Source organism: Anabrus simplex, chromosome 3 (genome assembly GCF_040414725.1).
Source record: "Anabrus simplex isolate iqAnaSimp1 chromosome 3, ASM4041472v1, whole genome shotgun sequence".
NCBI lineage: Eukaryota > Metazoa > Arthropoda > Insecta > Orthoptera > Tettigoniidae > Anabrus > Anabrus simplex.
Window position 1 is genome coordinate 81,159,080 of NC_090267.1, and position 17,050 is coordinate 81,176,129.

At 40.7% G+C, this 17,050-nt stretch overlaps 1 protein-coding gene across 3 annotated transcripts in view; it reads right to left on the bottom strand.

Moving 5' to 3' along the window:
• Nucleotides 1-17,050, bottom strand: part of Scm (Polycomb protein Scm) — a 478,066-nt gene that overhangs the window by 219,972 nt on the left and 241,044 nt on the right. For all 3 annotated transcript variants that reach the window (XM_067142594.2, XM_067142591.2, XM_067142593.2), the window contains one exon: nucleotides 8,261-8,446. In XM_067142594.2, coding sequence (XP_066998695.1) covers nucleotides 8,261-8,446 — 186 coding nt within the window. The remainder of the gene's footprint in view (nucleotides 1-8,260; nucleotides 8,447-17,050) is intronic.

Genomic DNA, 17,050 nt, shown 5'->3' on the forward strand with positions numbered 1-17,050 from the left:
AGAGAATCAAAATCACAAAGCAGAGAGTGCCCACAACAATTGGAAGGAGACAGTGCGCATTTCAACAGCTCTGCTTGAAGACGGAACGAGTTTCGTCAAATATTCGTACTTGCAAAGCGTCTACATTATGTCCAGGGGTTAAATGTTTTTTTTTTTTTTTTTTTGCCTTTTCTGAGTGTATCGCCAAACAGGTTTTCGGCACTTCCCTCAAGGCACTGTATAGTCACTGAGCTTTCAGGCAGGAATCCAAACTGCTCCTTCTTAAGTAATACAAATTTAGTATTTTAATATTATCGTATACGATTACGTTATCGAGACCAGATGTTGCACCTTACATACATAAAGCCATGGGAGGTTTTGGAATTGCCTATTACTGTTTTGGTCCTAATGTAAGACTAGGAATTTCACGTTATTTGTGCACGTTACATGTAAAAACCTTTGTATCATTTCTCACTCGTACCGACTTGGACAGCAAGCGTGTTTTCCAGCTGAGCTCAATGTTGCAAATAACCGTAAATTCGGAAGTTTTGATGAAATTTTTTCTCTTTCTAATTTAATCGTGATTAGTGACGGACATAATTCATTATAATGCATTCCAAAACTTGAGAATCGATACTTACATTCGAAACAATATTCTCGAGTTCAACATAACCTTTAAAAGTCGATGTAGGCTGTAGGCCTAATTTGCGCTGTACAGATTTCCACAAACTGACTATGAACAGTATACCAGTGACCACATTACAATGGAAGATTTAAAGAAACAGGGATTTGGCCATCATGTTGGGCGCTTTTGTATCCAATGTGCTTTATTTTATTAGATTAGAGAATTAAAAAATACTTGTGGTCAATTGTTTGGCTGGATGTTATTAGGTTTTCAAACAGTTTGACCAATCAAAGTTGCTGAACTGAAAGAAGTTTTCAGAGGAAACCGACGAAGTTTGCCCGGTAAAACAGAATGTAAAGATACGAGACTTTTAAGTCGCATACCGGCAATTAATGTTTTAAGCCGGCCCTGCGGACGAACTTGCCTGCCTCTCACCAGGAGAACCCAGGTTCGATTCCCGGCCAGGTCAGGCATTTTTACCTGGATATTGTACCCTTGAAAATTGCTAATTGGTTTATTTGAGAAGAATATTTTATTATCAGGGTGGACTAGTGCATTAAATTGCCAGTCAGAACGGAGATTTCAACTCTATAGTATCTCTGCAAGCGTGCAGCAGAAACGGGTTTTTTCCGTGTCCTCGACTCCAGCTGTGTAACACGTGACCACGGAATTACCAGGTCTAGGGCGATCAATACTTCCTGGACTTGTATGTCAAAATGTTTCACCAATAGAATTGGAAGGTTCGCCTGATCGCAAGATTTCAACCAATAGCATACGACTTGAAGACACACCTACGTCTCAAGAATATTAAACACTTGTGCATCTGAGGAAATTTGTTACATTCTCGCCGTCGTATTCCCTCATTGCATTTGCCGTCATTCCTTGATTTCATTTGGAGGCAATCTACTTGACTTTAGCAGCTATAAGCACTTATCTGATACCGTACGGCAATATTTCTGCTTCTGAGGAAATTTTAGTTTGCAAAAATTTCTGAAATACAGCAGTTCAGATTTCATTTATTCTACGAAATAAAGAAACAGTAAAGTACGTAATCTTTTCCATCCTAACTCGTCGTGTGTGTGTTTGGAACTATTATTAAAACTGATTTATTAGTTTCAGCTATTTACCAGAAGACGGAAGATTGCAAGCAGTCCAGAAAATTTTCCAAGGATGAAACCTCAACAGTATAAAGGAGTCAGCAGCTGTTCCATGTCTACCCTCACTGCAGCCATGAATTATTAAAATGTAAGCCGTACTTCAGCCGAGGGGAGAATATTATTCGAGATGGGTGACTGATCCAATTTCCTTGATCATCCGCCAAGTCCAGAACCATGTCCACTTCAGATAAGATTTTAAATTATTTTCTATCACTCTTTTGTAATATTATTGTAATCGTAGTCCTTGTTCATTTATTTGCGATAATTTCTATTAGTCTTCATAGTTAGAAATTTCATTTTTCTTTCCTTGGTGTTGGTAGAATTTGAGATGAGTGTGAGAGTGTACTTAGGACCTATTAATTTGTTCTACTTGAGTGAATATCTTCGAGACGGGTTCTCACTGTCCCAGAATAAGCATAGGAGATTGCTAAAATTATTTGAAGCATGCGATAATAATGATTAATTTATTAAATAATTTAAAATAATTTTTGAGTTGAATGGGACAGAATATTGACGTGTTCTATTATTTTAGGATTTTTCCCAGATGATTTTGTGGTCTGTTATGGATTCGGGATATGATAGAATCATCTATGATTTATTAAGCTATAGCCTACGAGGACGTGATCGCGCATAATAATAATAATAATAATAATAATAATAATAATAATAATAATAATAATAATAATAATAATAATAATAATAATAATAATAATAATAATAATTTAACATCACTCCGGTCTAAAGGATAACTTATGGTCATGAGTATAATTATTATTGAGCTTGTAAGAGGTTAGTGTGTGCTCAAATTTGAGTAAATGTAGGCCTGGGATACAGTCGTGTTTTGAATGTTCACTTATTTGCATTTACTGTGTTATTGGATATTTTAGACTTGGAAATGGATCGGATGATAGGTATTTATTTGTGAGTCCATTATTTGAGTCAATTTTGGAAGAGAGTATGTCTCTGAACATAGTTTCTTCATGCGGAGCACATATTGAGATTTTTGAGATAGTAGGAGAATAATAATAATGACGACGTGACTCATAGACCGCATACGCGAATGTTTATTTATCCGATGCTGTAGGCAATTTTATGGAATTATGTGTGATGAATTCTATTTTAAAATTTCCCTGGAACATCGTTGTGAATTTTATTTCATTGTGAAAGTGATAATCCTGATACCATCACATATCAAATGATCGCAATGGTAGTCATTAGCTGATACCGTCATCGGGAAAATTTGTCCAATTTTGAATAAGCATTAAAAATAAAAATCAAGGACTAGATTTCGTTAAAATTATTTATTAATGTTGCCGTGGGCCTAAGCATGAATGTGAGATGGATGAGTGGATAATATTTTATGACTATGATTTTTTATGGTGATTTTTCGTCATGATGTTTTGTACGCCATGCGCGTAAATTTTCTTCGATTCCATGTTTTTGAGACGAGTATATTTGACTCGGTTATGAACCTTTAAGCATTTTTGCGGTGAAATAAGATAGATTTGGGTCTATTGCTTCAAATAAAAATAGATAGGCAAGGGCCACATCCATGGATTGATTTCACTGAATGTAAATGTATAACCTTACGTGTCGAAAAATTTAAGATATTGAATTGTGAGTTGTGCACAACATAGCGTTGATTTACGCAAAGTTTAAAAATATGATAAGTTAAATGAGAGTCTCGAAACTATTTCAGTTAAATAATTTAGAGTTTAAATAATTAATTGTAGGAATATTTCATCAGAAGAAATAATTATTCAATTTTTTTTATTGAAGAGGGATATTCAATGAATCAAGTGTCAATGATAAATTACTGTCGACTCAATTAATTGATTTAAAAATAAGATTTTGAAAATTTGAGATATGGTTATCTCAAATAACGAAATGATTAATTTCTTAAAACAAACAAGCTAATTTTATTTCATATATTTACAGAACGTAATTTTTGAGGAAGAAATCCCGTTGAACTAGGAACCGGCTGGGAAGAAACATTTTATTTTATTTCAAGATTTTGGAAATTTTTGATATCTTATGGAAAGTGCTTATTTTAAAATAAATGTTAAAACCCATTTTTAGTGTTTTTCATTTGTCGCCAGTATTTAGGTTATCCCTGCCCTTAAAAATTTTTGCACTGCCTGTAAGCGAACGTTCCGCCTCTGGGACTCTCGCTCACCGGCTGAGTTGCCCGGTAAAATGGGGGCAATATGAGGGCTGGTTCCAGGTTCATTAATTCTATAATTACCTTTAATTGAGCTGCTATTTAATGGTGAGATGGCGACCCCGATCTAGGGAGCCAGGAATAACGTTCGAGAGGATTCGTCACAATGATCATGCGTCATCTTGTAATCTGCAGGCATTCGGACCGAGCAGCGGTCGCTTGGTAGGCGGAAGGCCCATTGGGTCTGTAGTTTTGTTTAGTTTAGGGGTATTTGTAAGATTTTAAGTATACATATTTCTTTTTTGTGATGTTTAGCCATGTTGTTCATGGTTCAATAATTCCCAGATTTTCCGTTTTCCCCTGTTGTATGTGTTCTTTTTGGGGGTGGGGTCCCTCCAAAAACGGAGAATCGAGGTTCCACTCTATTAAAAAAAAGGGATTTCGCCATCATGTTGGGCGCTTTTGTATGTAATGTGCTTTGTTTTGTTAGATTACATTTAGAAACTACTTGTGGTCGATTGTTGTTGGGCTTGGCGTTACAGATATTAGATTTTTCAAAGAGTTTGGCTGCTCAAAGTTGCTGAACTGAAAGAAGTTTTCAGAGGAAACTGATGAACTCTCCCCGGTAAACTGAACGTAAAGTTTTGAGATTTTTAAGTCGCGTACCGGTAATTAATGTTTGAAGCTGGCCCCGTGGTCTAACTTGCCTGCTTCTCACCCGGAGGGCCCGGGTTCGATTCCCAGCCAGGTCAGGCATTTTTGGCTGGATATGAGGGCTGGTCTTGGTTCATTCATTTTATGATTACCTTTAATTGAGCAGCTATTTTATGGTGAGATGGCGACTCCAGTCTAGAGAGCCAGGAATAACGGCTGAGAGGATTCATCACACTGACCCTGCGTCACTTCGTAATCTGCAGGGCTTCGGACTGAGCAGCGTCGCTTGATAGGTTGAAGGCCCATTGGGGCTGTAGTTTGGTTTGGATTAGGGATATTTGTAAGATTATAAGTATACATATTTCATTTTTGTGATGTTTAGTCAAATTGTTGATGGTTCATTCGTTCCCGCATTTTCCGTTTTCCCGTGTTGGTACGTTTTTCATCCGTGGACCCCCAAAAACCGAGAATCGAGGTTCCACTGTAATGAATTTCCCAGATTGTAAAATCTTCGCTGCTAGGCCATGTGCACAGACTCTTACCCAAACAGAAATTTATACAAAATATAATTATGCATATATGCAATATCCCGTAACTACAAGTTATTCTATTTTATGTTCTTACATCTTAATTCATTACTTTATATTACAATTTTTTTTACGAAAATTTCCTAACCTAAAATCGCGAGATCATATATAAACATTACCTAACCTTAAATAGGGATCATACTCTTGTACGGTTACAACATAAATTTAAAATGCACATTTACCTGCCCGTCGTAGTACAGGGCCTACGTCAACAATACATACCTGCCAACTTTCAAAAAGAGAAATCCGGAAGACTCTAAAGCAGAAACTTTTTAACAACATGTGCATTTGTCACAAAGTCTTGAAATGTAATGAAATAGGATGGCAAGGGGGAGATTATATACAATACTAAGGCAAATCGGTATTTCTACAGCCCAGCTGACAACATATTTCTAATGTTATAAGTGGAAATTAATCAAATATTACTTGGAGTGCGTCTCAGAGGAGAGAAGAGTTCATTGCGATGTCTAGGAACCCACCATCCTCCCCCAAGAAGTACATTTACTTTTATAACCTAATAAAGAGTATTACACGCCATTTGTTTTTTCTGAAGTAGCTACTTGCATTCCTATGTGATTTCTTTCCTGTCAGTAATGTTAATCATAATCCGTTATCAACCCCAGCACAATAAAGTCCAGATCCTATCCTAACGTCCGCACGGCAAGAACCACTCCAGACCAATGGTCTTGTCCAGGTCCTATCCTATTGTCTGCACAGCAAGAACAACTCCTCACCAATCGTGTAACAATAATCACCACCCCCACCACCAGCTATTGAAGCACCACTCACTCATTAGTTCTTAAGTACAGAAGTTGGCTGCACTGAGAACCGCTTGACAACATCTTTCCCGCGAGCGTATAAACAAACGACAGTCGTCCCATGGGTGTGAAAGTCTTGTCAGCCGGGCTGGAGTAATGATCGTTTCTTGGTTGAACTCATTACAAACACCACTAAAAATACTAAATTGCTTACAAATTCATCACACAATTCCACAAGTTTCAGAACTATTGCCAATGGTACTCGTACCCATACACAAACAAAGCCTTTCACAGCTGCTACAAGGCACAACGCTGTTACTATGTTGTTATAAATTCACAGCCTGCTACTTTTCACGGAATTCTTTTCTTCAAAATCACAGCCTGCTACTTGTTTGGGAACATCTCAGTGAATGAAGTAGCAGTTGAGGTTGAACAGGTGACAAAAGCAAGGTGTAAACGATAATGTGATTATCGATATATTTACCGGTCGAATTTTTAAACACTGCATCTCGTATTACCAGCTACTATCGTAAGTCAAACAAACCCGATTTGACCGCAGAAAGCGAAACCAAGTGCGGATATTCGAAATCCATACAATAACATTGTTCATCCGTACAACCGTAAAACACATTCAAAATCCGTACATTTTATGGAAAAACCGGAATATTTGGCAGGTATGACAATGACAAGAATGGCTTCCATCTTAACAAATGCAAAAAAAAAAAAAAAAAAAGTACACATGGTATGTGAAATGTATCACTCATGTACACTATCTGACAAAAAAAAAAAAAAAAGCACCCAGGAGTGGTCCAGTATTATCCCATTTCGGCATACATGCATACCATTGATGTGTGAGTAAATGATTAGATTTACAGGGAACTGTAATGTGTAGAACGCCCAACAGAGTACATTCGTGATGGCACCGTCCTGTTGTTGATAAGTTGTTACCAGTCAACTGCTGTGAGTCAGACAGTAAACAAGACGTGTAGAGCGGACTACGTACAGTATGAAGCACCCGCAACACCTCGCAGACGCATAAGACGCCTGTCCAACAATTGACAGCATTTAACAGGCTGCATTGTGGGACTGCTTGAGACTGGTTGGTCGTATTGTGCAATTGCCAGGCATGTGGGCAATTCAGATGTCACAGCGGCCAGATGTTGGACTCAATGGGGACATGAGGGCACCCAATCATGTCATGCAGGTTTTGGTTCGACGAAGAAACATCACCCCGAGGGAGGACTGCTGTATGGTGTGCCAAGCATTGCGGGATCCCATAACTTCGGCAACTGCCGTCCGCGAACATGTACTGCAGACTCTACAACATCCTGTGAGGTCTTCCACAATGTCTCGACGACTCGCATCCGCCAGATTGGGGTCGTACCGCCCCATACGTAGGTTGCTGTTGACACCAAAACACCAATGCCTGTGTTTGGAGTGGTGCCTTGTTCGGGAGGCATGGACAGAGGACAACTGGCGTCATAACAGGTTCAGTGATGAGTCCCGCTTCTCCATAAACTCCAATGACCATCGTGTGCGGGTTTGGCGGCATCGGGCAGATCCTGCTCATATTGTAGAAAGGTATACAGGCATAATCCCTGGCATCATGGTGTCGGGAGCCATAGGATATGTGTTCAGGTCACCTGTAATAGTGCTTTGGCACACTTCAATGGCACAGCGAAACAGCACAGACAATCTGCGTCCGCACGTCCTACCTCTCTTGGCACAGCACCCTGGGACAGCGTTCCAACAAGATAATGCACGTCCACACACGGCACGTGTGTCTATGGACTTCCTAGAGCATGTTGAGGTCCTCACGTGGCCAGCAAGATCCCTGGACCTCCCCCATCATTGAACACATGTGTGATGATATTGGAAGAGGATTCTGTCCCAGTATAAACCTGGGGGATCTGGAAGGACAGCTGGAACAACTGTGGACGAACTTGCCTCACGACAGGATCCAAAGGCTGTCTGAAACATTCCAAACCGCATAAAGGCATGCATTGTAGCCTGGGGGGGGTGTCAACACCTTTCTGACCTGGTGCCTTCCAACTTTAACTGCTAACGGCCTCGTCTCTTTCAACCCATATTGTAATCGGTTCAATAAAGGTACACGGTCCTTCAGCATAGGTAGTTTCTTAACTTCCAACCACTCCTTCTGGATGCATAACTTCTTTTGTCAGGCAGTGTATAATATGAATGCCCTGCACATACCAAACCTTGATCAAAACATACATTCTAAGGTCAGTAAATATGCTAGATAAGAGATGCTAAAACCCACCAGTGATAGACATGCATGCTACCAACAACAGTGCGCAGTTTCTAGAAAGAATACTCACCAACAGTGGCCACACAGATGAGTTGAGGGTTCTTCTTGTCAACAGCCTCCAGTTTCATTCCAATCTGAAAGGAATTGCTCTTTGGTGTAGGAGGTTCCTTCTTGAACACCTTAGAAGGAGCCATTTCGGCACCATTTAAAGTCTTCAGTAGGAACATGGGCCATGATGAAGCATTCATTCGGAAACCTGTAATGGAAGATTTTTCCATTCAGTACACTAGTACACATCCCTGCAATTACAACACTGGTCTATTCAGAAAGAAACATACCATATTTCCAGTAAAGCATTTAAAATTCAGCAAAATAGATCAATTTATTTTGGAGTCAAAGTTGTTTCATACTTCAACAATGGAAAATGAAATATGTTACCAGAGTCAACACAATACCTTTTTGAAAGTAGCAAGGAGTTTGAGATATGGTACTGAATATTTCCCACAGTAAGCAAATGTGAAATCTCGTCAACAGTGTGACTGTGGTATATGTAAAGGTATTTATTAGTACAGTAGAACCTCGATAATTCGGAGTCGGTTAATTGAAAATCTAGTCTAATTTGAAGAAACTCTTGTTCCAGTAAACGTGAGGTATGGTTTTGCATGTTATTTAAATTGTTTAATTCGAAATATGGATAATCTGTCATTCGAAGAACAATGTCGGTCCCACTACCGAAATTCAGACTTTGAATTCAAAACTGCCTTTACATTAAAAAAAAGTTTTAGAGGGTAATTTAAATTCAAAATTACTCTGTGTCATGAAAGAATGCATCATCCAGAATGTGCAGGGATAGCTTTCTGCACTTTCACTCATTTTGGTGTGTCCACTGTGTACTTCATATTTGCTAAGTTCGAATGAAATCGTAATTCTTTTGCATTCAGTGTTTCAAGGAGCGCCACAATAACACGTAACAGGCAGCGTGCGGAGAAGCAGAATCCGCAAACACTGGCAATGATGACAGTTGGCAAAAAAGTAATACTGCCAATGCCAATGAAACTGCATTGCTTTTTATTTTTATCTTAATACCGATCCCAAATGGACTTATGGTTTTAAAGGAGAGAAGTGCTGCCAGGAAATCATACAGTAAGCAAATGTGAAATCTCGTCAACAGTGTGACTGTGGTATATGTAAAGGTATTTATTAGTACAGTAGAACCTCGATAATTCGGAAAAAGAAAAAGGATATGTAAAATTCACATTTAATAACCCGAAGATTTACGAAATCACCAACTTATTCAAGAAACACAATACCAAGGTAGCCTTCTCTACAAACAACAACACGAAACATAGATTCTTTAGTCATAATAAAGCTAATAAACTTAAAGATGACGAATTCCAGGAATTGGGTATTTATAAGCTGACTTGTGCTCAATGTAAAAAAACTTACGTGGGACAATCTGGAAGGAACTTCTCAATTAGATATCAAGAACACGTCAATGCTGAAAGATACAAAAGATTCTCTGCCATGGGATCCCATATGAAAGAGTCCAACCACAAATTCACCAATATAAAACAGGACCTTCAAATTATCTGTATGATTAATAAAGGTAATCTTATGAACAACCTGGAAAACATCCACATCGTTCTTGATAAATTGGAAAACGGTGAAGAGAATCTCAACGAAAACAACGAGCATAAAAACATCTTATATGAGAATATTAGCAAATACTTAGAATGGGTAGACATGAAACAGACTAGACGAACAAAAGATATAATCAAACACAACATCGCAGAAGCACAGCCCAATCTCCCTCCTCCCTCACATGTTATTTTAGATGACGATAAAACTCTACTTCCCTTCTCTCCAGAGCTTTCCATGAATTGTCAAACTGTATCACATCATTACTTCACCAGGTCGCGCTCAAAGACAGACCCTGTAGACAGCGCAGAATAAACATCTTTTCCAAACAAGAACGAGAGGCAAGATGACCTATTCTGATGACCTCCATTTTTATCAAAGGAGTCTCCAAAGAACGTTTATTTGTGCTTATTGTCAATGTTTTTCTTTTCAGTTCTTTATTTATACAGCTGAAGAGGACCACTAAGTGGTCGAAACATGTCCTGTAAGTTTTAATTTTATTCAATTTTGCCTGAGGCATTAATAAAGTATCGATTAGGTGGTTATTTATACTTACTTCTTGATTAAACATCGATACGGTCATGAAATTGACAACTTGTAATACATTAGCGATGTTCGAACCTTGTAAATTAGGAGCTTGAAGCTCAAAATTGTAAATTATCAATTCTTGGTTTTCCTACTTTTTTGTACCAACTACCTCTGTACCTGAAAGCTTGTTATTTGTTCAAATTTAAGATCTGAAAAGAAATATAACCCATATTTTAAAGTTTTAAATAAATCTTTGACTACCGTAGATAGATCCATTCCAGCCTGCACCTTTCACCTCTGCGTTCCACAGTTAACCCCGAAACAACTGGTAGCAGAGCGTGGTAGAATGGGTCTAGATAAAGCCCCTTTTGACGGCTAAACATAGAATTCGCTTTGAACTCTAAAAATTTTCTCGGTTGCTGGAAATTGCTGTATACAAGGAACTCGATATACCAAGCACAACACAAAAAAGATTTTTTTAAATTTCTATTTTTTTTGCTAGGGGCTTTACGTCGCACCGACACAGATAGGTCTTATGGCGACGATGGGATAGGAAAGGCCTAGGAGTTGGAAGGAAGCGGCCGTGGCCTTAATTAAGGTACAGCCCCAGCATTTGCCTGGTGTGAAATTGGGAAACCACGGAAAACCATTTTCAGGGCTGCCGATAGTGGGATTCGAACCTACTATCTCCCGGATGCAAGCTCACAGCCGCGCGCCTCTACGCGCACGGCCAACTCGCCCGGTTAAAAGTTTATTATTTGTAAATCTTTACACAGTATATACAAAAAAGGAACGAAAACTGACTTGATGCTTGAAGCGCTGCACACGTTAAATAATAACATGAACTAGTAGACTGATGGTCTGAGCAATATGTACAATCACATATATTAATATTCATATGTACAATGCTGTCTATCTTGATAAGACAGGACGCTTGAAGAAACGAATGTCCGTGATAGCTGACAACTATCTGTAGTTTGAAGAATTATACACGGAACTTGGATTAAAGCTCGTGGTAGCAGAATACTAGGCCGAAGTTGGAGAACTTGCAGGGAACTTGTGGCAAAGTTCAAGAACACCCGTGTCTGACATACGGTGTAGTCCAATCGCTGGACACTGTGGGAGTGCCTGCAGTGGAGAAGACGTCGCCAAATTTATACATGCTGACTGACATCACACACGATTACGTCAGCGCGCTGCAGTCACACCACGTGATATCTAGAAGCGTTCAGGCAGGGCGGGTTGCGGAGCTTGCAGGCGGCGGAGGAGACACACAACACCCTCCCCACCTAATTACACCAGTACTGCGTGAAGCGGCAGCGACAGTGATGCTGGGCTGGAGAGTCGGCTGTGTTTGTTGTGTTGTCTGGAGCCTGGTCTGGGAGGAGGAGCATAGAATCGTCCTGAAAAGAACCCATCATGATTAAATGGTCCAGAGCTCTTTCTGCGATGGATTTCTGAGGTGCGATAAGGGAATCAACAGAGGGAGATGGACGATAGTGGAGGCGGATCTGGTCCTGGTGGCAGTAGATGCATTTCTCGGTGGTCTGTATGTCGTAGAGACGATGTCCCAAGGTACGACAGATGATGCCAGGTATCCTGGGAGGATTGGACTTGAAAGTCCGGACATACACTTGGTCGGCGGCGTTGTACTTTGGTTGTGAGCAATGCGGCTGGGCAGGAAGAGGCTGCAACAAAGAAAGCAAAGTTCTATGAGGGCGTCCATGGAGCTTGTGGGCGGGAGTGAGGTTGTCGGTACCAGGCATAGTCCTATATCATCCTAGGAGTTGTAATAATGCATGATCCTTGGTTAAACCTGAAGATACGGCTTTCTTCATGTTTTTCTTGAAAGTCTGGACAAAACGTTCAGCTTCACCATTGTGTTGTGGATGAAAAGGAGGTGCCAAAATATGCCTAATGCCATTATGGGTGCAAAAGTCCTGGAACTTAGTGGCAGTAAATTGAGGTCCATTGTCTGAAATTAACACTTGAGGTAAACCTTCAGTAGTGAAAATCTTCTGAAGTGCGCGAATGGTAGCTTCCGTAGTAGTAGAATGCATTTCTACGATGTAAAGAAAGTTAGATAGAGTGTCTATCACGATGAACCACATAGAGTTGAGAAAAGGTCCGGCAAAGTCTATGTGTACTCTTTTCCAAGGAGAAGTAGCAGGAGGCCATGGAGCAAGTTCAGATGACAGTGCGTTCTGATGTACCTGATAAGGTTCACAGTGGCAGATGAGTTTCTCGAAGTCGGCATCAATACCGGGTCAATAACAGTGTTGACGGGCGAGTTGCTTGGTGCGCGATATTCCCCAATGACCTTCATGTAAAAAGTTGAGAACTTGCTTGCGCAGACTAAGTGGGATAACCACTGGGAATAGGGTGCCTGTTTCTAATAGGATTACTCCGGCACGAACTGTGAGACGATGCTGAAGACGATGATAAGGTGCAAGGTTGGTAGGAAGCTTGTGTTGAAGAGGCCAACTGTTGCGAATATAAGTACGAACTGTAGCGAGTGTACTATCCATATCAGTCTCTTTGGTAATGCAAGTAGCGTCAATGGGAAAAATGGAAACTGTGTCTTCAAGTTCAATGTCTAACTGAAGACATTCAGATTCTTGAGAATCGAAGGTAGTATCAGGACCTGCAGGTAGGCGAGAGACAGCATCATCATTACAATGCTGGGATATGCTACGATAGGCAATCTGATAGGAGTAGTCAGAGAGAAATATTGACAATCTCTGAAGTTTCCGTACAGAATGTTCAGGGATCTTATTACCAGGATGGAATAAGTGAACACGAGGCTTGTGATCCGTGATTGTGAGGAAATGGTTACCATATAGATACTCAATGAAGCGGCGAATGCCAAAGATAATAGCTACGGCTTCTTTCTTTATCCGAGAGTAGTGACCATGGTGTTTGTTGAGTGTCTTGGAAGCGAAGGCGATAGGACGTTCTTGTCCGTGGCGATCCTTCTGGGAGAGAGCGACGGCGAGTCCATAATCAGATGCATCCGTGGCAAGAGTGAGTAGCTTACTGGGCTGAAAATGAGTCAGCTTGACAGCGTGAACAAGGGCCTTGTTGATGGTCTGCCAGGCATGCTGATATTGTGTAGACCAATGAAATTTAGCATCTTTCTTGTGTAAGGCATTCAGAGGAGCTACTACTGAAGCGAAGCGTGGAACGAATTTGCTGTAATAGTTAACTTTTCCGTTGAAGGACTGCAGTTGTTTGATGTTCTGCGGTGTGGGCATGTTGGTAATGGCAGAAACGTTCTGTTCGCTGGGCCGAATGCCATGCTTATCAATGATATGACCTAGGTATTGAACTTGAGGTTGAAAGAAGGTGCACTTAGCAAGATTAGCACCTAAGCCCTTTTCTTTCAATTCGGTGAGGAGTAGGCGCAGATTATTCAAGTGATCTTGATGATCTTTTCCGGTCACAATAATGTCATCAAGGTAATTAGCACAACCGGGAATGGAGGCGGTAAGTTGTTCTAAATATTGCTGGAAAATTGCAGCGGAGGAAGAGGCAACAAAAGGTAGGTGCTGGAGCTGTAGAAGTCCAAGAGAGGTATTCAGTGTGAGGCACTGCTAAGATTCTTCATCTAAGAGTAGCTGTAGATAAGCTTCTTTGAGATCCACTTTAGAGAAGAAGTGTCCACCGGCTAAACGGCGAAATAAGTCTTCAGGACGGAGAATCGGAAAAACGTTGGGTTTCAATCTGAGAGTTGAATGTAGAGCGAAAATCAGCACAAATGCGGATATTGCCATTTGCTTTTTTAACTACGACGAGCGGAGTAGCCCATTTACTGGAAATGACTGGAGCTACGATACCGGCTGCTAACCATCTCTGTAGTTCTTGCGTAACTTGATCCTGAAGTGCAAGTGGGACTGGACGTGCCTTAAAAAAGCGAGGCTTGGCTCCTGATTTCAGCTGGATATGAGCTGTGTAGCCTTTTGCTGTACCTAGGGTGGAGTCGAAAACATCTGGAAATTGCTCTAGTAGATTAGTGACATCAGAGATATGTTGCAAGGCGGTGACGACATTGACGTTGTCATGTACGTGAAATCCAAATAAACTGAAGAGATCCATGCCTAGAATATTGGATGCAGCATAGTTATTGACAACCAGTAAGGTAACTACTTTATGAATATCTTTATAACTGGCGGGAACAGTGATATTGCCTTTAATATCAATTTTCTTCTTGTTAAAAGTAACAAGCTGGACATCAGCAGGAGAGAAAGACTGTGATCCTAAGCTGTGATATGTAGCAAGATTGATGATGGAGACAGGCGATCCAGTATCTAATTGAAGGTCAGGCGAGTGATCTGGGAAAACGATCGGAATGATGATCTTACTAGAATTTCTTGTAGATAGAATGAGGTTGATTTGATCAACTTCCATGTCCTGTCGTGTCTTCTGAGTAGTTTTCTTCACAGGAGGAGTACGGGCAGGGCGGGGCGTACTTTGACAAACAGTCTTGATATGCCCTATTTTATGACAGCGATCACAGGTGGACTTGAAGAAGCGGCAATCACGGCGTTCGTGATGCTTAAAACATCCTCTGCAGGAAGCCAGGAGCTGTGGAGCTGTCTTATGAGTGCGTGTCTTCGTAGAAGAGCGAGAATGAACCTGTCGGAAACACTTCGAAGTGAGCAAGCTGACCTGGCAGTTCGAAGGAGCAGAATGCTTGCTGGCCGCACGAGATATCTGGGCGGCTTCATGTTTGGTAGCTATTTCAGCTGCAATCTAAGTAGTAATTTCATAGACTGTGGCAATACGCTGTACTACTTCTAAAGAAGGGTTACTACTTTTTACAACGTCGAAACGAACTTTGTCTTGTGGAGTATGGAGAATGACCATGTCCCGAATGAGCAAATCAGTGTAGGGCGTGCTACAACCATCCTTAGAACAGACAAACTCGCAACTCTTGACGAGACTACGTAATTCCACATTCCATTCTGTGTGAGTATGGTGTGACTTCATTCTGCATTGAAATAATTTATAGCGTGCTGCTACTATGTGGGGATCCATAGCATAATGTTCATTTAGGCGAGGTAGGAGAAGTGCAAAAGGAACTTCCGATATCTGTTCTTCTTGGCTTAATTCCTGAAGTAATTCGCAGGTTGCATTTCCTACAGAACTGAGAAAAGAGCTCGTTGGCACTTCTCGTCCGTAATGGCGTGACAGATGAAGTGCTGTTGAAGGCGACCAAAATATACCGACCATTCTTCTTTCTCTGGGTTAAAGGCAGAAAAGGCAGGAACGGCAGTGTTCTCGCTGATGAAGAGAGAGCCTGAATGGCTGTAAGCAATGCTGATTGCTGCTGTTGCAATGCCTGCAATATAGCCGCTAATTGTTCCGTATTAGCCATGCTCTTGCAGATGACACAGTGAGCACAACGTTTGAAGCAGGGTGCAGTAGAACCAGCTATGAAAGAGAGAGAGAAAGAGATATAATATATCTCTATAATTATAAAAGGAAGTGTTTGTCTGTCTGTCTGTCTGTGTGTCTGTGCGCGATGCCCAGCAAAATCTACAGCACGCAGAGATCTGAAATTTTGAACATAGGTAGATGGAAGGGGATCCAAATGCACCTCAAAGCCGGAATTTTCATTTTCGCTTTCGTTGGCGAGTTATAAACGAAAAACCATCGGAAAACGTGCATTGGGATATGACAATCCAACGTGCTGTCACCAAGATTAAATGCATAGAGTCGCTGTCGCTAGGCAACGTACATAAGATAGGTAGAGAACACAATATTCAAGGAGCCATTTTACGTCCAGGACGTAGGAAGCTGTTTTTGGTCTTATATGGTGTGAGGGCATATGACGGTGTTGATGATGATTCGTCCGTCGGATCGGGACGTGAAGTCTTGAGCTATTCGATAGGAGTGGTCTATGTGCCGGCGGCGGGTTTCATCCTCTTCATTCTTGCTATCATATATCATGTCATTCATTTCTTTCAACAAGCAACTTTTACAAGACTTACCCAATGTTCTACACAGTTACAAGTCTATCGACTACACGGCAGAGCTTCGAAAGACTTGGAGTCTCCTGGAGTACCCTCGAACATCTTACAGCGGACGATTGTGGCACCAATTATCCATCTTAAGAATAAGAATCCTGCCCTCTGCAATGGACACGATTCTGAAACTGGTGACTAAAATTATTGCAGCCATTCATTCCTCGGATTCGAATAATTTCTTCGGATACAGTTTAAGTTTAGATGTCTGCAGTGTTCAAAATAAAATATCTCTATGTAATAATAAAGCAAGCATGATATTCTTCTTCTTCTTCTTCTTCTTACTATATATAAAAATGGATGTATGCATGTATATGTGTGTGTGTAAATGACACATCTCCTCCTAAACCACTGGAGCAATTTCATCCAAACTTGGTACACTTATGACTTACTATCTGGAGACGAGCACTGTGGGGTAATCCATCCGTAGCTCCCTTAGGAGTGGTGGGTCGGGGGGGTGGTATAAAAATAATCGAAAAAGGTGCCGAATCCACAATTTTCGGGGTCGCTGAGATGAACAGTGACACTCCCGATTTTTCAGAAGACAAAGTTCAGCTCCCTTTCGTATGGGGGCGGGGGGGGGTGATATATAAAATTAAACGAAAATAATGTCGAATACATAGTTTTTGGGGGTAGCCGAGGTGAATTGTATACTCTGGATTTTTAGT